The sequence below is a fragment of the Suncus etruscus genome, chromosome 7 (genome assembly GCF_024139225.1).
Source record: "Suncus etruscus isolate mSunEtr1 chromosome 7, mSunEtr1.pri.cur, whole genome shotgun sequence".
Lineage (NCBI taxonomy): Eukaryota > Metazoa > Chordata > Mammalia > Eulipotyphla > Soricidae > Suncus > Suncus etruscus.
In genome coordinates, this window is record NC_064854.1 from 42,079 (window position 1) to 63,531 (window position 21,453).

Genomic DNA, 21,453 nt, shown 5'->3' on the forward strand with positions numbered 1-21,453 from the left:
TCTACACAGAGGGTTCGTTCTCTCCAGGCAACCTCGGGGACACTGGCCTGTGCCTGGGAGTGACCCATTCTGCACCCTCCCTCGCTGTGCTGCTCAAGACGCAGGGCATGCAGCTCAGCTCTTTTGTCCTTCACGCTGCAGAGTCCGGCTTGTTCTGCAGCCACATTTGTCCTCAGTAAACCAGGTGCACTTCCAAAGCCTCCTTGTCTGCCGTCCCGTGACTGTGGTTCTAATTGGGAAACAGGAACAAAGGACCTTTCTGGAAGCCATAGTTAACTGGGAGTTGGGTCACTTTCTTTTCTTGGGGGAGGGGTCGAGGTTGGGTCATACCCGGTGGTGGTCAGGGTTTATTCCTGGCTGTGCACTCAGAAACTTCTCCCGGCAGTCTCGAGGGACGGACCCTATGGGATGCCGGGAATTGAACCGGGTTTGTCTGGTGTTGGCTACACACAAGGCAAATGTCCTGCTGCTGTGCTGTTGCCCCGGCCTGTGTGGGGTCGTTTTGACCTGCACCAGGAAGGATTTGTTTGCGTGTGAACCATGAGTGCTGACATCCCCAAACGCAGGTTGATTCACTCACTGGACCCTGAATTTACCTTTTCGCCGTTTGTATCCTGGGCAGAGATGGGCTCTGGCAGCAGGACAGGCTCGTGTGTCATTGGGCCACGTCCGGAGTTGCTGTTTCAGCTCCTTTGGCTCTGTAGCCTTGTTTTCTTCCACCAGTGCTCAGTGAATCTAATGCACGGATTGGCCCTGGGTGGTCTGTGTGCAAAGCAGCGCCACCCAAGAACCTTCTTAAATACTGTCGGCACATCACGTTGGCTGATGAGGCTTTCGAGCCTGGGATGTCAGGGAACCTTCCCCTCTGGGTGCCCATGGAGGAGGATGTGTAGGTTGGGTGCTCTCCAGGGCAGATTGGATAGGCCCTGAGTCCCTCTAGGACCCGATGATATCCTATCTGACCCCCTCCTTTGTGTGCTTAGGGCCTGGTGACCTTCCCTGATGTGGCCATGAGCTTCTCCCCAGAGGAGTGGGCATGCCTGGATGTCTCTCAGAAGAAGCTCTACAGAGATGTGATGCTGGAGACCTACAAGCACCTGCAGGCAGTAGGTGAGAGCTGCCCTGGCCCCCGGTATAGGTGCTGTGGGCTACAACCTGGGGTGACAGGGAGGTGCCTGGATCTGCAGGGATATGGGCTCAACCGGGGACATGACATGTTTCTGCTGAGCCCAAGGTCAAACCCTTCCCTACTATTCCTTTTTTTGTTTTTAAAGTTTTATTTATTTTGGTTCGGGGCCACACCCAGTAGTGCTCAGGGATTAATCCTAGCTCTGCTCAGAAATCGCTCCTGGCAGGCTCAGGGGACCACATGGGATGCTGGCAATCAAGCCTGGTTCTGTCCCAGGTCAGGCAAAAGCCCTATGGCTGTGCCATCTCTGGTTTCTCTTCTCTTCTGTTCTTACCCCCCAGCCCCTGACTTTATTTCTCTGATGAATCCAAGCTTATATTTGTAAATGTCTTTTCAGTGACTAGCAATATACATTGTTTCACGGGTGGGTTTGCCATCTCTGGGCCAAACTTGATTTGATCCCTGGCTCTGCATATGCTCCCCTAAGCCTGACGGTGTGCCCCCTGAGCACTGACCCAGAGGTCAACCCTGATTACTGTGGCCAAACTGGCCAAAAGTGATGTGATTTTGTGAACTGCGTGATCTTAGCCTCTGGACTCTGACTCAAGGATCATTCCTGAAAGGTTTTGCCACCATCATCATTGCCAGTAAAGCATCCCTGGGTTGTCCTGTTTATAGTCACGTGCTCTCCTCTCTACTGTTCTCTCAGTCCTAATGAGATGCAAAATTTATAAGTGAGTGTATTTTTTTTTTTTCATAATTTCAAAAGTTCCACTTGGTGGTAGATCCTGGGGTCCCTCCAGTGCTTAATGGGACTTCTTTGTGGGGTGATATCAAATCTGATGGTCCTGCATGCAGATCACGTTACCCAATATATTGCGTCCTTTCTCAGGCCCTCGACAGTTTGACATTTTTTTGTTTGTTTTTGTATTTGGACTGCACAGGCAAGTCCAGTGGCTTATGCCCAGATCTGCACCCAGAAATCCCTTCTGGTGGGGCTTGGTGGAGCTGTATGGTTCCTGGGATCGAATCATTGTCATTCTGATCATGTCCCATGCCCTAACTTCTGTAATATCAGTCCAGCCTCTCATTTTTAAGACATACTTTTTGGGTGAATGTTTTTCTGTCTGGGGGATACATACCCAAAAGAGGGATTGTCTGATCATATGGCAGTTCAATTTTGGGGACAGTGAGAACCCTCCATACAGTTTTCCATAGAGGTTGGATCAGGCAGCATTCCCACGAGGAGCAGGAGCGGAGGAGAGTTCCTTTCTGACCACAGTCCCGCCAGCAGAGACTGTTCCCAGTATTTTTGATATGTGCTGTCTTCACCGGTGTAAGATGATATCTCATTGTTGTCTTGATATGGAATTCCCTAATGATAAGTGACTGTAAAATAAAAATCACAAGTTGCGAGATCACCCCTTATTTATATTTATTTATATAAATATATTATTTATATTTCTAAATCCCATCGAAGAGGTCTTAAGCAGAGTAGTGGCAAAGAAATAACCCAAGCTAGTCAGGTGAGAGTAATGGCTTCTCCCTCTTGGTCTCTGCCAGAGCCAAAAACCAGAACTCCATTTTCTTTTATTAAACCAATTCCCAATACACCAAATAGGGGGAAGGTTGAGAGTAATCCAGGAGGGCTTTGTATATCAAAAGAGAAATTTAAGGGAAAGAGGGAGAAGGAAAAAGGAAGAATGCCTTTGCTTTGGGTTAATAGCTGGGTGTCATGTCACAGGTTCACCCTTTCTGTTTAGAACACAACAAAAATAGGAAAAGCTGTAGGTGTTTTTTTTGGGGGGGGAGAGGGGGGTGTCACACCCGGCGTCACTCAGGGGTTATTCCTGGCTCTACGCTCAGAAATCGCTCCTGCCAGGCTCGGGGGACCATATGGGATGCCGGGATTTGAACCACCGACCTTCTGCATGCAAGGCGAACTACGTCCATGGTATCTCTCCGGTCCTAAGCTATAAATTTTTTTCTACTTTTCCCCACCAAAGGCAGGAACCCTAGATCAGAAGTTATAAAAATGGTTATTTTACAATATGCACAGTAAAAGTTGGCTCTAAAAGCACCAATTTGTGCATACATATTCTCAAAACAATCCACTTATTTCGTATCTTTGTTTTATGCACATCACAAAATTTTATTTCATAGACTTCCCTGAACCATAAACATTAGAACCTTTCTGAAAATACACTGAATTGAAAATTCTTAGACAACCTTAGGGTCTAGAATGTTTGAGTTTCTTCTCATATTCATCTCAAACAAAATCACAAGAACATTTCTGCAGATATATATAGTTTAAAAATACGTTTGCCACAAAACATCCTTATAATGAGCACTGTAATAAGAGTATAGTATTGAAGTTCCTTTTCCATAGACTTCTGTGGGCAAAGACATTAGAACATTTTTGCAGACATAATTGGTGAATAAGTTGCTAAGTGATATACGCAAACATCACAGCCATTAGGAAACATTCACTCGGATAGCTGACACCTTTTAAAAGCCTAACATTTTGCCTTTCTTTGGAACTATGCAAACTGATATTAAACCATTAAGGTTGAAAGCAAAGTTTTCTGTTGGCAGGGGTCCTGGAACAACAAAAGAGAAGCTATTAGGATCTATATAGGCAGAACATACAGTTTAATCAGCAATATAATGACAGATACAAATAGGATCCATAGATTAACCTACAAGAAAGTTGCAGAGGTTCTGAAAGCAGTTTCTCCCCAGTATGGTCCTCTGCTGGGCTTGGATCCTCCATCTTCTTCTTCTTCTGTAGTAGGCTGGTGAGGTCATCTGGGATGGAAATGCCTTCGGTTCCTGAGCTGGAATCTGGGTGGCAGATTATCTCCCTGCTTATCTCCCTGCTATTATTAATGTTTCCCTCAAATGGAGCTTTCTCTTTGGCTTCTACACTATCAGTGACCTCAATATGTTGTGTGGGCCACGGTCCTCACACAAAACACTTTGGTAGAAGAAAGGTGGTAGGGTCTCAGTCTCTGGGATGGTGCTCAGAGTCTTCAGCTCTCTTTCTGCCTGAAAGGGTCTCTTAACACATTCAGAACAGGGGCAGTGTCCACCAATGTTCTGGTGATGGGCACTGCACACTCAGTCCAATTCAAGGAGGCCGTCATAGTGATTGTCCACCAGAGGGTCAAGGCACCATCATGCGGCCTTCTCGGGCCCCTGGGTCCTGGGTCTCTGGAGGTCAATAGAAATAAAATCTCCAGTGTTGTGAAATCACCCAGTGCACCATAATTCTACCTACTCCCCCCTCCATGCAGACTGGTGTGGAGAAGCAGGGTAGTGTTTACGAAATACAAACTCAAGCTAGTCAGGAGAGAGTAATGGAGTCAGTGGCTGCTCATGGTCTCCCTCTGGTCTCTGCCAGAGCCAAAAGCCAGAACTCTTCTTTCATTAAGCCAGTTCCCAGTATACCAACCAGGAGGGGGAAGGTGGGGAGTAGTAATCCAGGTGGGATCTACATATCAAAACAGATTTATGGAAAGAGAAAGATGGGGAAGCACCTTTGTTTTGGGTTAATAGTTGGGTGTCATCTTCTAGTTTTGGTTTTTGAACCACAAGCAGAGGTGCTCAGGGGCAGCTCTTGGTTCTGCACTCAGAAATCACTCCTGGCAGGCTCGGGAGACCATATGGAATACCGGGTATCAAACTCGGTTCCGACCAGGATTTGTTGTGTGCAAGGCAAACACCCTGCCACTGTGTTATCACTCCGGCCCCATTGGACAGTATTTTAAATGGGATAGACTCTTTGACCTCTTTCTCCTCTGAGTCATTATTTGTATAAGGAATGCAAATGTCTGTGTATTGACTTTGTAGTAGCCTGTCACTCTGCAGTATAAGCTTATTGTTTCTAGGCGCCTTTGTGTGGGGTCTTTAGGGTCTTCGATGTATAGCATCTTGTCATCTGCAAATGTAGTTTCACTTCCTCCTTTCTGATTTGGATTCTTTGATTTCCTTCTCCTGTCTGATTGCTATTACCGTGTTTGCCAGCCTATAAAACGACCCCCTAATTTTACAGTTAAAACTTAGGCCTATATTCACTGTATAAGACAGAACGTTCCTGTGCTGCAACTGTATGTACCACAGTGAGCCAATCACAACAAGCAAAGGTTCAAAGGGTATACTGTAATAGACATCCTCTCTGGTTTTTTTTTTTTTGTTTTTTTTTTTTTTTTTTTGGTTTTTGGGCTACACCCAGCAGTGCTCAGGGGTATACTGTAATAGACATCCTCTCTGTTTTTTTGTTTTTTGTTTTTTTGTTTTTTTTGGTTTTTGGGCTACACCCAGCAGTGCTCAGGGATTACTCCTGGCTGTCTGCTCAGAAATAGCTCCTGGCAGGCACTGGGACCATATGGGACACCTGGATTTGAACCAACCACCTTTGGTCTGGATCGGCTGCTTGCAAGGCAAATGCCGATGTGCTATCTCTCCGGGCCCAGACTTCCTCTCTGATTCTGGCCCATTTGAGCAGGCTTTTGACAGTGTAGGTTCGGATTCAGAACATTTGCATGCATCAAAAGCCTGCTTGGATTGGCTGAGTTAGAGAGGTGGTCCGAGCAGCCTTGCAGTGATTGGTGCAGGATCGAGTTGGAAAATTAGTTTCGTGGCAATATCCAGATGATTTTCGTTTAGCGGCATATCGAGACTTTTTCGGGATATACTCGGTGTATAAGACAACCCCCGATTTTTGGTTGACTTTTTTTCGTTTCAAAAGTGGTCTTATATGCTGGCAAATACGGTATTTGGACTTCTAATACTGTGTTGAATAAGAGTGAAGGCAGAGGACATCCTTGCCTAGTGCCTGACCCTAGTGGAAATGCTTTCAACTTTTTGCCATTAAGAATAATGCTGGCTGGGGCCGGAGAGATAGCATGGAGGTAGGGCGTTTGCCTTTCATGCAGAAGGTCATCGGTTCAAATCCCGGCGTCCCATATGGTCCCCTGTGCCTGCCAGGAGCAATTTCTGAGCATGGAGCCAGAAGTAACCCCTGAGCACTGCCGGGTGTGACCCAAAAGCCACAAAAAAAAAAAAAAAAGAATAATGCTGGCTGAGTCATTTTTATAGGTAGCTATTACTATCTTGAGGAAAGTTCCTTCATACCTATTTTGTTGATGGTTTTCTTCATGAATGGGTGTAGGGTTTTGTCAAATGCTCTCTGCGACAATAGATATGATCTTGTGATTTTTAGCCTGCCTTTTACTGATGTGTGTATATTGATGTCATTTCTGAAATAAAACCCACTTGGTCACAATTATAATCTTTTTGATGTGTTGTTGGATTTGGTTTGCTAAGATTTTGTTAAGGATTTTTACATCTGTGTTCATTAGTGAGATTGGTCTGTAGTTTGCTTTCTTGGTAGTATCTGTCAGTTTTGAAAATGAGTGTGATATTAGCCTCATAGAAGGAATTTGGGAAGATTCCCATCTTTTTGATATTTAGGATAGTCAATGGCAGTAAGTCATCTCTGAATGTTTGATAAAATTCACCTGTAAACACACCTGGTCCTGGTGGGAGTTTCTTAATGAGTGTTTCAATTTCTTTACTTATAATTGGCCTGTTTAGGCTTTTTACTTGCTCACTCTGTACTGGAAGATATTTTTCCAGAAATCTGTCCATTTCTTCCAGATTCTCTAGCTTAAATGAATACAGTTGTTCATAATAAACTCTTATGATGCCTTGGATTTTTTGGGTGCTGTTGTATTCTCTCCCCTTTCATTTCTGTTCCAATTTATTTGAGTATTTTCCTTTTATCCTTTGAGAGTCTTGCCAGAGGTTTATCTATTCTGTTTATTTACTTATTTAAAAAAAAAACAGTTCCTGGTCTTGTCAATTCTTTGTGTTGTTTTCATTGATCCTATTTTGTTGGTTTCTGTTCTGGTTTTTATTGTTTCTTTTCTTCTGCTTGTGTTTGGGTTCCTTTGCTGTTGGTTGTCCAGATATTTAAGGTGACCCTGAGGTTGTTGATTTTGTCTTTTTTTGTTCCTCATGTAGACCTCTATTGCTGAGAGTCTCCCTAATTACTGCTCTAGCAGTGTCCCATAGATTTAGTCAGTTTTCTCTTCATTATCTTTCATCCAAAGGAATCTCTTTATTCCTCAATTTCCTCTTTGATCCAGCTGTTTTTGAGCAACATGTTGTTTAGTCTCCAGGTGTTAGATTTTCTCCACATCTTCTTTTTACAGTCAGTCTTGATCTCTGTGGTGTCGTGGTCTGATACGGTGCTCGGTATAATTTTTACATTTGGGAGTTTATTATGTATGATAAACTTGTTCCCTGAAATATCTCTACTAGAGAAGGTTCCATGTGCACTTGAGAAGAATGTGTATTCATTCAGCATTTTTTTTTTTTTTTTTTGGTGTTTGTGTCACAGCCGGCAGCACTCAGAGTTATTCCTGGCTCTACACTCTTAAATCGCTCCTGCCAGGCTTGGGGGACTAGGTGGGATGCCGGGGTTCAAGCCACCATCCTTCTGCATGCAAGGCATATGTCTTACCTCCATGCTATCTCTCCTGCCCCTCATTTAGCTTTTTGAGGAGCCAAGGTCCTGGATAGATCCATCAGTCCTACTTCTTCTATTTCTCATTTAGGACTCTTATGTCTTTGCTAGTGTTCCCACTATAGCAGTGGTCGGCAACCTGCGGCTTGCGAGCCACATCTGGCTCTTCTTTACACTTTTAATTTGGCTCTTTGGTGTGCCCAAGCGCCCGCTTCAGGAGTCAGGACTCTGCTCCTAGCCGCTGTCAGTGTGCGCCCTCTGTGCAGCCCAGGTGGCAGGCTCCAAGAGTGTAAGATGTTACCCAGTATCAACCCCAAACAAAGGTGTTCCCCCAATGTCATCCTTTCTTAAACCACTTCCTTTGATATGTAAAAGCCCACTGAATAAGTACTTTTGTCTCTTGACCTGAAGCCTTCTGGTATTGAGAATTGGTTTTAATAAAGAAAGAGGTGTTCTAGCTTCTTGGGCTCGAGGCAGAGAGTACAAGGTAAAAGGCCATGGACTCCATGATCATCCTTTCCTGGCTAGCTTGGTTTATTATTTCTTTCCTGCTACCCTGCTTCTTCAGACCAGGTTGGGTGGGGTTTAGAAATGCAGTGCCGGGGCCCGAGTGATAGCACAGAGGTGTTTGCCTTGCAAGCGGCCGATCCAGGACCAAAGGTGGTTGGTTCGAATCCCGGTGTCCCATATGGTCCCCTGTGCCTGCCAGGAGCTATTTCTGAGCAGACAGCCAGGAGTCACCCCTGAGCATTCCGGGTGTGGCCCAAAAACCAAAAAAGAAAAAAAAAAGAAATGCAGTGCCTGGAATGATCTTAAAACACATATTTTATTTTGCACAAGAGTGGGCTTCTTCCATGAAAAGTTTCTCAACCCAGAGTTTTCTTTTCCGTGGATTTTCATGTTCAGAGTACTCAGAATTAAAGTTGTGAGCTAATGCCCTTAAATGCTGTTTTTCATATTGATTATGACTTTCTGCATAATACAAGTGGCAATCAGAATTTTTTGCAAGAGTGGAAACATTTCAATATCTCCTCAGACACAGCTATCCCAGAATCAGATTCTTTTTTGAACACATCCATCTTATGTCTCACTGTAAAAACTACTTGTGAAACTTCCCTGCAGAGAAATATTAAGTTCATAGAGAAAATCAACAATGTCTGCCAAATACACAAGCTTAGGTACCCATTCCTTGTCTAACTGGGGCTGTATAAAGCCAGAGTTCTCTCACAGGAACTGCACTACTTCTTCCCTCTTGCCAACAAGGCAAGAGAGCACCCTTCCCCTTCACAGCCACTTCACTTCTTCATGGAGAAGATGCTAGTAGTGGGCATCCATCCTCTCACCCAGGGTGGTGAATAGCCTGGATTTGATCACAATTGTGAATTTCACAAATTATCTTTACTGTGTCATCTGTCACAGAGTTTAGTTCAGCAGGGAGTTTTTTGAATTGTTTTTTTTTTTTGAGTGGATACAATGTATGGGTGTGCAGCTTCTGTTTTTTTGTGACTACACAAAAACACTGAGCCATGCATAGTGCATCATCTGTACATACATCAACACATAAGATTATTATTCTGAGCGAAATGAGTCAGGAGGAGAGGTGTAGACACAGAATAATCATTTGTGGCATATAAGAATAATAAATGGCAATATGGTAATAATATCTAGAGAAAATAGGGATGAGGGACAGGAGGACTAGTTCATGATAGGGAGCTTGCCATTAAAAGTGGTGAGATCAGTTAGAATAGAGAAAGGTAAATTCTGACATTGATAGTTGGAACTTATCACTCTGGACAAGAACTGGATGCTGAAAATGATAAGTGGCATGCATGGTACCCTTTAATTAACAATATTGCAAAGCACGGTGTCAAAAAGGAAATTTTGCAAACTCGGTGTCATAAAGGAAGAGAGAGAGAGAGAGGAGAGAGAGAGAGAGAGAGAAGCAAAATGTCTGCCCCTGACATAGGTAGAGGAGGGTGAAGGGGAAGGAAACAAGGGACATTGGTGGTTGGGTGCACTGGTGAAGGGTGGTGTACATTCTATGAAACGCAAGTATGAATAATTTTGTAACAAATATGCTTAAATAGGGACCGGCGAGGTGGCGCTTCAGGTGTCTGTCTTGCAAGCGTATCCAAGGAAGGACCATGGTTCGATCCCATATGGTCCCGCCAAGCCAGGGGCAATTTCTGAGTGCTTAGCCAGGAGTAACCCCTGAGCATCCAACGGATGTGGCCCGAAAAACCGAAAAAAAAAAAATGCTTAAATAAAATTTTTTTTAACATTTTGACATGATATGCCTTTAACAAAGTGCCGTTTTTGTTTTTGTGTGTATTTTAGTTTGGTTTCTTGCAGCACACACTAAAGTGCCAATAGATTTTTTTTTCCTTTCAGTGAAATCCCTACTTTTCTCTGGAACACTGTTCTTGCTTTTAAAGATGGTTAAAAGATTTTTCTCTTTTACCTGTTTCATCTCCATATTGTAGGGTTTCAAATTTTCAGCACATTTTGGTTATCAAGAGGAAATATTTTTAAATGTTTGCTTCCTTATTATCAGAAATCAAAGCATTTTTCCTTTAGAAGGGTGTTCACTATTCAGAATTAACAAACGATCAGTGGATTCAAAAACTGTATTTCATGGTGGATGTTACTTCACATCTTAATCAGCTTAATCATAAACTACAGGGGAAAGGAAGCATAATTTTTTCAATGGTAGAAGTTATTTCGTTTGAAAACATATTATCTGTTTTTGCTCAAGATTTTGACAGGGAAATAGAAAGCCTGTCTAGAGTACAGGTGGGTTCGGGGAGGGGAGGAGGGATATTTGGGACATTGCGGTGGAAATGTTACACTGGTGATGGGGGGGGTGTCATCTTATATGACTGAAACCCAACCACAATCATGTTTGTAACCAAGGTGTTTAAATAAAAAATATTAATAAAAAAAAAAGATTTTGACAGAGAAACTTTGATTACTTTCCAAGCCTGTTGAAACATTGCCAAGAAAATAATTCTGATACTGACATTACCTATTTTAGAACAGCACTTTTAGATATGAAGGAAGCTTTTCTCAAGAAATTTCAGGATTTCAGAAACAGCAAAGTGATGTTGACCTTTGTTAAAAAAAAACCTCTGGATGCCACTGTAATGGAATTAAATTTTCTCCCTTTAATATCAACATTGGCAACTTGGAAATGCAATTGCTGGATTTAAAAAATAACTGTGGAGCTCGAAATTTGAACGTCTTTGTGCTAATTTAGAAAAATTGGAGAAACACAAATGTGAACTAACGAATGTGAACTTAGTTCACAGTACAAGTGATCTGCTTTGAAAGACCTGGAGAAGGAAGATATGCTAATTTTTAACACCTATAATAGTATTCCTGACTCATATAATCAACTAAAAATGGTAGTGTTTGTTATTCTTTCCTTGTTCAGGTCTATATATTTATGCGACCAATCATTTTCAAGCATGAATCTTATCAAGAGTAAAATGAGAAATCGTCTCATTGATGAGACCCTGGAATTGTGCCTAAAATTAAAAACAATAATATACAAACTGACTTAGCAAAACTATCCAAGGAAATGCAAGGCCAATGTTCACATTAGTGTTTCTGATTTTGTCAGTCATTGTCAGGATGTAATTTTCTCTACATTGTAGGGCAAATTTTATGGAATTTAACATTATCGATAAATAATATCATTCTCAAGTTTTTGTTTATTAGTTGTGTTATTTGTATCCTCCTGACCTATGTGGATACTTGCATGCAGAATATTCTCAATAAAAACTTATTGAAACTATAAACAATGTACCATCCTATGTATTTTTGGTTTTAAAAATGTGGCTCTCGGGGCTGTAGAGATAGCATGGAGGTAAGGCTTTTGCCTCTCATGCAGAAGGTCGGTGGTTTGAATCCCGGCATCCCATATGGTCCCCTGAGGCTGCCAGGAGTGATTTCTGAGCATAGAATCAGGAGTAACTCCTGAGTGCTGCTGGTTGTGACCCAGAAACCAAAAAAAATGAAAAAATTTTACCTCTCAAAATAAATTTCAATGGTGGTTTGGCTCAATAGAAAAAAAAAAGGTTGCCGATCACTGCACTAGTGGATAGTCTAGCAGAGATAATGGTGTTGAAATCTCCCACTATTATCATGTTTCTGTCCATATGTTTCTCTAGTCTTGTGAGTAAAAGCCTTACATATTTCACTGGCTCTACATTTGTGTAATGTTGATCAGGGTTAGTTGTTCTTGGTCTATTCTCCTCCCCTCCTTCCCCCCTCCCCGATCAATGTAGTGTCCATCTTTGTCTCTAAGTACTTTAATAAGGTTAAATGCAGTTTGGTCTGATGTAAGCATGGCTGTCCCAGCTTTTGTTTGTTTTTCAGCAGCTTGTATAATTATTTTCTATCGTTTTATTCTAAATCTTTGTCTGTCCTGAACTTTGAAGTGTGTTTCCTGCAGGCAGCTGGTGGCTGGGTTTTATTTCCTGATCTGAGCTGCTACTCTGTGCCTTTTGCTGGGAGAGTTTAGTCTGTTGACATTTAAGGAAGCTATTGACAGAAAAAACTCCTGTGCCATTATAGTATGTAGAATTGTTGTTGTTACAATTGGGTATTTGGTTAATGTAATTGTTGTTTGAGTACTTCATTTAGAGTCAGTTGTTAGCATGAATACTTCAAGCTTTATTTTGTTTGAGAATGTTTGTAATCCTCCCTCCCATGTAAATGAGAGTGCTCAGTAGTGGACTCTAGGTTGGAAGTTTCTCTCATTTAATGCTTGGAATATGTCATTCCACTCCTTTTGCCTGGGTTGTTTTAATTGGGAGATCAGTTTTGATCCTTTTTTTTTAACTTTATTTAATTACTTTATTTATTCGTTGGGTAACACCCAGCAGTGCTCAGGGCTACTCGTGGCTCTGCACTCAGAAATCTTCCCTGGCAGGCTGGGGGACCACATGGGATGCAGGGAATTGAACCAGGTCTCTCCCCAGTCGATCTGCATGCAAGGCAAATGCCCTACCACTATGCTATTTCTCCATCCCCTGGTTTGATTCTTTTTCTTTTTTTTGGTTTTGGGCCACACCCGGTGACGCTCAGGGGTTACTCCTGACTATGAGCTCAGAAATTGCCCCTGGCTTGGGGGACCATATGGGACGTTGGGGGGTGGAACTGTGGTCAGTCCTAGGTTAGTCGCATGCAAAACAAAAACCATACCACTTGCACCACCGCTCCAGCTCCTCCCTTGATTGATTCTTATGTTCTTTTCTTTATACTTAAAATTGTTCCAACTTTACTGCTTTAAAGAGTCGATGGATTCTTTCTTTCTCTTCTCTCTTCTCTCTCTCACTTTCTGCCATTTGAATTACTATATGCCTTGCTGCTTTTCTATTGGGGTCTGTTTTGTTGGCATTGTTTTTGTCTCTGATTTGTATAGCAGCCTCTTTCCAGAGAGTTGAAATTTCTCTGTTGTTATCTCCCTCACTGGTTTTTCTTCTTTCACTTTTTTCTCCCACTGGTATTATGATTCGGAGATCATTTCTTTTGTCTTTGTTCAATAGGTACCTTACATTTTATTCCAATGATTTGTCTGTCTCTCTCTCTTTTTTTTTTTTTTTTTTGACTTCTTTATTAATGCTGGCTTGCATTTTTTATTTGACTTTTTCAAATTCTCCTGTTGTGTATACTGGTATTGTGGCTTGCTAACATGTTTTTTATTTCCTTCAGTTCCGTTTGTATGGATTCTGTCATCTTCTGAAAGAGTTCTTTGAATTGGTTGAATTGTTCGTCTATAGATAGCTTATGTTCACCAGCTAGTGTGACTCCTTGGTTTCTGCTGCTGAAACATTAAGTGTTGAGTTTAGGTCCTCTACTATAAGGCTCTAGTGTTTTGGTGCTTTTGGAAATTTGCCAGGATTTCTCTCCAGATCCCAACTGCAGCTGTCTTCCTTAGTTTTCCCATTGTTCTTTGCATTTGGTGGCTTGAAATGCTGTAGTTGCAGTTGTTTAAGAAAGTGATCTATTGGATGAATTGCATAAAAAGCAGCAGAGGTATATCTGCTTTAGAGAGGTTATTTTCCTAAACAAGCGAGATTATCTGAGCATGATAAAAAAAATTGCAAACTAATTCGTTGGTTTGTTCAACTGGGTTTTGAGGTGTATATTTTCTAGGAAAAAGAAGTGCTAGGTCCATTAAACTGGGAAATAAATGATGTACATTGAAATGTCCTTACACAAATGTACCAACATCCTTGTAGTTTTGGAAATGGAGGGTTGATGGGATGGCCCAAAGGGTCCCTGTCTCCACTCTGACATAGACCAGAAATCCTGAATTGGTACAGGAGGATAGGGGGATCAGGACCAGCAGCCTCCAGCCTCCTCTTTTTAAGACACCTTTGGGCTTTAGCAGTTCTTGGTTTTGCTCCTGGCTTTTCACTCATTGCTCACTCCCTGAGGAACTCAGGGAAGTACAGAGGATGCCGAGGTCAAATGTACATTGGCCATGTGCAAGGCCAGTACTGACCGATTGCTCCCCATCCCATTGCTGTATTATCCATTCCCCTCAATTAGACTCTAGTTTTAACCTATTCTCATCTCTGCAATAACCAACATGCATATGGGTAGCTGCGATTCTCTTCTTCATTTGTTCTATGATTTAACCGTTTTCATTAGGGAGCCAGACTCATGCATGGACTGCTGTTCCCTTCATTGTCTCTAACCCAAGATTCTCCTTCTGAGGCAGGGTATTTTGGGGTAAAGCCTGCATTAATCTCCTGGCTAGAAGGAGGAGCCCTGGGGAGGCTGCCAAGAAGCTTGTTTGTCGGTGAGTGTGGGAAGAGCCTCCTGGGCTCAGGGTGTGGTTTGGGTGTGGATTGTCATGGTCTTTGTGAGGTGGGGGACCTGGGCTTGGGCCTTGCACCTCCCAGAGCATTGGTGCATGACCTCTCTTGCTCTCTTTCAATTTGCTTGTTGCTGAGTCCCAGAATAATCTGCAGCTTTGCTGTCTTGCCTTTGTTCTTTCTGGTTTCCTGTCTGTGGGTGTTTAGAACAGATCCTGAGATTCCTTCACTCCCTGTTTGTGCTCTCAGCGTGATTGCACAGCCCCATGTGGGGTGGGGGGAGGCCCTTCTCAGGTTCTCTTGCTTTTTTCCTTTGCTCTGATCTTTGCCCTTAGATTATTGTGGGGTTTTTGATATCCCCAAGGAAGTGATTTTCTTTCCTTTTATTTGAGGGTCACTCAGTGAGAATAGTTGAGTTAATCTTGGCCTCGTGCTTCAGGAATTATTCCTGGTTGGCCTGGGGGACATTATGGCATGATGGAAGTTGAACTCAGGGTCAGCTTCAAGGCATGCTGTGCTTCCTCTGGCCCACTCAGAAATATATTTTTGTCTGTATTTTAAACTATTTATCAGCAAGCCCAGCACAAAGCTAATGTAGATTTTGCCAAGCTCCTCAATGTGGTGCTCCCAACCTGTCTTGCCTTTTCATATCTACTTATTTAATATCTGAAAACAACATGTATTTGCTCCACTTATGTTGCCACTTCAACCAGGTTTCATTCAACTAATTTCTTTCTTTCTTTCTTTCTTTCTTTTTGAATTTCGGGTCACATCCGGCAGCACTCATGGGTTACTTCTGGCTGACTTCATGCTCAGAATTCGCTCCTGGCAGGCTCGGGGGACCATGTGGGACGCCGGGATTTGAACCGATGACCTTCTGCATGAAAGGCAAATGCCTTACCTCCACACTATCTCTCCGGCCCCAACTAATTTCTTTTAATAAGTTTTTATTTAAGCACCATTTTTACAGAAATGTTCATAGTTGAGTTTTAGTCATAAATTGTACACTGCCCTTCACCAGTGCAACTTTCCTAGCATCTGTGTCCTCCATGTCCCTCCCTTGCAATACCCCACTTCTGTCTAAGACTGACATTCTGTTTCTCTTACAATCATTGTCATGATAGTTGTGCAGTTACTGCTCTGTGATCACCACTTTTTGTGGCAAGATTCATATCATGGGCTTGTCTACACAGCTCTCTGTCATTGTCTATTGTCTCTGGATATTATTATCATACCATCTTAGTTTTCTTTTATCCTACAGGTTAGTTTGACTATTTTGGCTATCTCGCATTCTCTGTTTCATAATATAATAATAATCTGCATGTCCATCCCAGTATAAGCCAATTTTATGACTTCATTTTTTTTCTAATAGCTGCATACTATTGTGTCAGTGTACCACACTTTCTTTAGCCACTTATCTGTTGTCTGGCCCCTGGGTTGTTTCCTGATTCTGACTATGTAAATAGTGCTGTGGTGAATATAGTGAGGACATTTTGTATTGTGCTTTTGTGTTCCTAGGTCTATACTTAGGAGTGGTACTATTGGATCATATGGGGCTCAATTTCCACTTAAGCCATATCATAATATTTTTCTTAAAGGCTTGATTAGATATCATTCTCACCAGCAGTGAGAGTTCCTTTCTTCCTGCATATATGCCACACTGGTTGTTCTCACTGTTTCGCAGAGGAGATGCAGTGCAAGAGTAAGTTCTGAACACCTCTGAGTGTGGCCACAAAATCCAACCAAATAGAAAAACCCACCAGACTATTTAGGAGCATGAAGATTTTTTTCTTGCTTTATTAACAAAATAAGGAAAGCTGGGGAAAAGACATTAGCAGGAGATAGAGCTATGTTTCAGACAGCCTTGTCAACATCTACTCTGATCAAAACCTTTCTCTTTCAGCAGAACTCAAGCCAGAAATCCATCCTTGTCCCTTCTGCTCTCTTGTCTTCTCCAAACAGAACTTCCTAAGTCATCACATGAAACGAAGTCATCCCTCTTGGATCCTCTTGGGAACATCTACAAGAAAGCACCCTCCATCAGAGAATTCCTGTCCACATGATCAGAACCAATGTTCTGATCCATATAATGACAAGCCCAAGAATGACATACTTGAAAGTCAAAAGCACAAAGAAAGCTCCATATATTTGGCTAGTAGGACGAAGCATAGAAGAATTTCAACAGTATTTTCTAGACTAGTTAGCAGCCAAATAGGTAGCTCTAGTAAACAGATGACAGTGGAGGAAGACTTTAACACAGGCCTGAAAGAAAATCCAAAAGACACAGGTGGAGTAGTTCCAGGGATAGACTTGCCAATAATTTTAAGAGACAAGTATGTAAGGCCTGAGCAAGGCTTCAACGATGGATCAAATCTCATCTCACATCAAATGACTCACACTGGGGAGAAGCTCCATGTTTGCAAGGAGTGTGGCCGTGGCTTCAGTCTGAGGTCACAGCTCATCACACACCAGAGAACACACACAGGAAAGGAGCCCTATGCTTGCAAGGAATGTGGGCATACCTTCAGTCAGAGGTCAGCTCTTATAACACACACAAGGACACACACAGGAGAGAGGCCCTATGTTTGCAAGGAGTGTGGGTGTCACTTCTGTCAGAGGTCAAGTTTCATTACACACCAGAGGACACACACAGGAGAGAAGCCTCATGTTTGCAGGGAGTGTAGCCGTGGGTTCACTAGGAGGTCACATCTCAGTAAACACCAGAGAACACACACAGGAGAGAGGCCCTATGTTTGCAAGGAGTGTGGGTGTGGCTTCAATGAGAGGTCAACTCTGATTACACACCAGAGAACACACACAGGAGAGAAGCCCTATGCTTGCAAGGAGTGTGGGTATGCATTCCGTGTGAGGTCAAGTCTCATCACACACCAGAGAACACACACAGGAGAGAGGCCCTATGTTTGCAAGGAGTGTGGGCATGGCTTCAGTGACAGGTCAAGTCTCATTACACACCAGAGCACACACACAGGAGAGAAGCCCCATGTTTGCAGGGAGTGTGGCCGTGGGTTCAGTAGGAGGTCCCAGCTCATCAGACACCAGAAAACACACACAGGAGAGAGGCCCTATGTTTGCAAGGAGTGTGGGCATGGCTTCAGTGAGAGGTCAACTCTGATTACACACCAGAGAATACACACAGGAGAGAAGCCCTATGCTTGCAAGGAGTGTGGGCGTGCATTCCGTATGAGGTCACATCTCATCACACACCAGAGAACACACACAGGAGAGAGGCCCTATGTTTGCAAGGAGTGTGGGCGTGGCTTCAGTGAGAGCTCAAGTCTCATTACACACCAGAGGACACACACAGGAGAGAAGCCCTATGCTTGCAAGCAGTGTGGGCGTGCATTCCGTGTGAAGTCAAGTCTCATCACACACCAGAGAACACACACAGGAGAGAGGCCCTATGTTTGCAAGGAGTGTGGGCGTGCATTCAGTATGAAGTCAAGGCTTATCATACACCAGATAACACACACAGCAGAGAAGCCCTTTGTTTGTAAAGAGTGTGGCCATGCATTCAATGTGAGGTCAAACCTCACCAGACATCAGAAAACACACACAGGAGAGAAACCCTATGTTTGCAAGGAGTGTCGGCGTGGCTTCAGTGAGAGGTCAAGTCTCATTACACACCAGAGAACACACACAGGAGAGAAGCCTTATGGTTGCAAGGATTGTGGACGTGGCTTCAGTGATAGTTCACAGCTCATCAGACACCAGAGAACACACACAGGAGAGAGGCCCTATGTTTGCAAGGAGTGTGGGCGTGGCTTCAGTGTGAGGTCAAGTCTCATTACACACCAGAGAATACACACAGGAGAGAAGCCCTATGCTTGCAAGGAGTGTGGGCATACCTTCAGTCAGAGACCAAATCTCATCACACACCAGAGATCACACACAGGAGAGAAGCCCTATGTGGGGAGTGTTGGCGTGCATTCAGTGTTAGGTCACAGCTCATCACACACCAGATAACACACACGGGGAGAAGCCTTATTTTTGTGGGGAGTGTGGCCATGGCTTCAGCATGAGTGCAAGTCTCATCAGACACCAGAGGACACACAGTTGAGAAGCCCCATGTTTGCAGGGAATGGGAAAGGCTTCATTCAGAGGTAACATGGGAGAAACCTTGTGTTTGCAGATTGTGCAGTCAAAATACCAGATGACACACAGGCAAGAAGCCCCATATTTGCAGGGATTATGAGCAAGGCATTATTCTGAGATCAAGTTTTATCACACCACAGGATACACATGGGAGAAATCGTACATTTGCAGACGGGCAACACCACTGTGGCATACAGGAGAAGCCCCGTGTTTGAAGATAGTGGGTGAGGTTTTGCTCAGAGGTCAAGTCTCATTACACATCAGAGGACACACAAGAAAACCCAATGTTTGGATAGTGTCAGTGAGACTACTGCCATATTTTATAAATCATCACACATGACAGGACAGATATTTGAAGGCCAATGTTTGAATAAAAGATGATTGATAAAGTGACCATAAAGCATCCATAAAGAAAAAGTGCTATTAACAAAATCTGCATAGTGTATATTAATGTTTACTTTCCCCTTCAAAACACAAGAAAACTATGGAAAAATGTATATCCTATATTAAAATCAGTGCCTTAGGGTCAGGGTGAGGGTTAGAGGTTTAGGGTTAGGATTATGGCTAGAGGGGCTGGGATAGGGGAAGGGTTAGGTAGGGTTAGGGATGGGGCAGGGTTAAAGGTTAGGTTAGGTGAAGTTGAAAGTGCAGTCTATGGTGAGACATCCTCAGGTGTGGTCAGAGCTTCAGTGTCTGAGCCCTGCACCTACTCTCTCTGTAGGACGACAAGATGTCGCCCTCACAAATTGGATCAGTACAGGAGTGGCAGCTGGGGGAATTGGAACCATTGGAAAGAAATGTCCCCCAAACCTGGACGAATAGAGACTGGCATGGAACAGGACTCCACATTTTCATTTGCTCCTGCATGTTAAATGATGGGAAATGCCAAGGTAGTAGCAGACTGTGGGCTGTGGTGAAGGTAAGGCAGGGCATTCCCCCCCCCCACCCCGCCTCCAGTTTTTACTTCAGATTGTGTCCAGAAGGTCCAGGGACGAGACGCCATCGACAAATGTAGGCTTGCCTACATGAGGTCCGAGTCCTCTCTGGCACCACATGTAGTAACTGAAAAATACCAAATGAGAAATCTAGTGGATATATATCCAGGCCATGAGGCTCAATGAAACAATTGTGGGGGTGCATGAAGCAACTCAATTATTTAAGGAAAACTTTGTTGAGAGGTTCTTATGTGCAGAATAAGATACTTTGCAGGCAAACACGCCAGTGTCTTGGCACTCTAAAACCTGGCCATACTCAACCCTTAACTCTAGGAGCTCCCAAAGCCAAACAAAAGTTAGAGCTGCCCAGTACTCATTGTGTGTTACTGGGAGAGACACCATGTCAGCATCACTCGCTAGAGCTGGCCTTGCGACTGAGTTCCAGCATTCTTTGGGATGGCTAGGGAGTCCTGACCATTGGAGGCAGAGGAGAGGAAGGGGGAGACGTTCTCTGACATTCCGTCTTATTTCCTCTCTTGTTCAAATAAATGGATATAGATTTGCTCCAGCCGTGTGGGTGTGTGTCACCGGACAAGGCAGGTCCTGCCAGCGCAAAATTCTGTGATTCTGGATTGTGGGGAATTTGTCCCATAGGCCTCTTCATGTCCGAGATATCACCTGCACCCCAGGTGAAGCCTGAAGCAAGGCCTAGAAGCATCAATATTATTGGTTAACAGTCTCACCAACTGCCAAATGCCTCAGGAGGAAGAGTCCTGCGATAGCAGCCCTGAACTTTGAGACAGAGTTAGAAGATATTGTAGGAGTTTTCCTTGGTCAACACCTTGATCGGGACCACATGAAAGCTAGATTCCTGGAACCTCCTCCTTTTCTCTAGACAGTAGTACCAGGTCAGGAATTTCACAGTGAACCTTCTATTGAAGCAAAAGCTTCACTGGCAAGTCAGGTTATGGTTCTAATGAAGGAGACCATTGAAGTAAGGATTGGGAGGTTTAAGGAGCCTCACTTGGCTCTTCAATGTCCTCCTGGGCCATGACCCTCCAAAATCCATGCTTTGCCAACAGAGGTAGACTGTGGTGGGGGAGAAGCCACCTGGTCATTTCCAGGTTCTGAATGTTCCTTCAGAGCTATTTTAAATTTTGTTTCATTTTGGAGATATGGAGTTGCTTTTCAGCTGTCTCTGCTCCAGCTCTAAGGAAAAAGGATGAAGGGAGAAACTCAGCAAGTTTAGAGGGGAGACAGCTGCAATACATTCATGGGCATTAGCAAAGGCAGAAACGGAGCAGGAAGGCCAGTGGGAGCCGCCTAAGAGAAAAAGAACTTGTGTGCAGACCAGTTTTGGACAGTTTCACAGCTCAGTTTGGAGAAGTGTAGACAGACCCTGAGAGTGGGAGTCAGACTGTCCCCCAGAGACAACAGTTGGCCTTGACACTGGCTGGCTATGAAACTATTACAAGTAAGCAGGTGTTTCTTGGGGGACTTTGTGGATGAGAGTCATGGAATAACCTGGACTTTCAGTGCCCCCACCGAGCTATCATCTTGGTTTCAGACCATTTAGTTTAAAGGATCAAAGGGAAAGTGGAGCTGAAAGATCATCTTGACATACTAGAACATAGATGTTTCCTGTGGACTGGGGAAAGATTAACAGACATACTGGGAATTGGGAGATTCGAAGGCATTGTGTGCGTTCTCAGCCTCTGAGCTCTTTGATAAAGTCCCCCCCCCTCTCAGAATCAGAGGGCAGTACAGAAGGAACAAAACCAAGAGATGACAAAGCATAGTACTCATCTTATGAAAGATAAGAAAATGCTGAAAGTGGGTCCTGACCTTCCATAGGGCAGATGTGGTAGCTGGCTGACCAGGACAGAGGGACACAAGATCTGTGCCTGCTGGATT

The 21,453-nt window shown here is 43.5% G+C and overlaps 1 protein-coding gene across 1 annotated transcript; it reads left to right on the forward strand.

The window, feature by feature from the left end:
* Positions 1–931: 931 nt before the first annotated feature.
* Positions 932–18,531, forward strand: LOC126013623 (zinc finger protein 875-like). Its single transcript, XM_049776724.1, has 4 exons — positions 932–1,110; positions 14,395–14,475; positions 16,398–17,025; positions 18,450–18,531. Exons 1-4 carry the CDS (start codon positions 1,011–1,013, stop codon positions 18,529–18,531), a joined length of 891 nt encoding a protein of 296 aa, XP_049632681.1. The 5' UTR covers positions 932–1,010.
* Positions 18,532–21,453: the final 2,922 nt, after the last annotated feature.

Bases quoted from the DNA above. Each gene is read 5' to 3' on its own strand.
- LOC126013623 (XM_049776724.1), top strand. From the start codon at position 1,011: ATGAGCTTCTCCCCAGAGGAGTGGGCATGCCTGGATGTCTCTCAGAAG. The intron at 1,111-14,394 runs GTGAGAGCTGCC...CTTCTGAGGCAG, and splicing joins CAAGCACCTGCAGGCAGTAG to GGTATTTTGGGGTAAAGCCT. The intron at 14,476-16,397 runs GTGAGTGTGGGA...CTCTTTCAGCAG, and splicing joins GCCAAGAAGCTTGTTTGTCG to AACTCAAGCCAGAAATCCAT.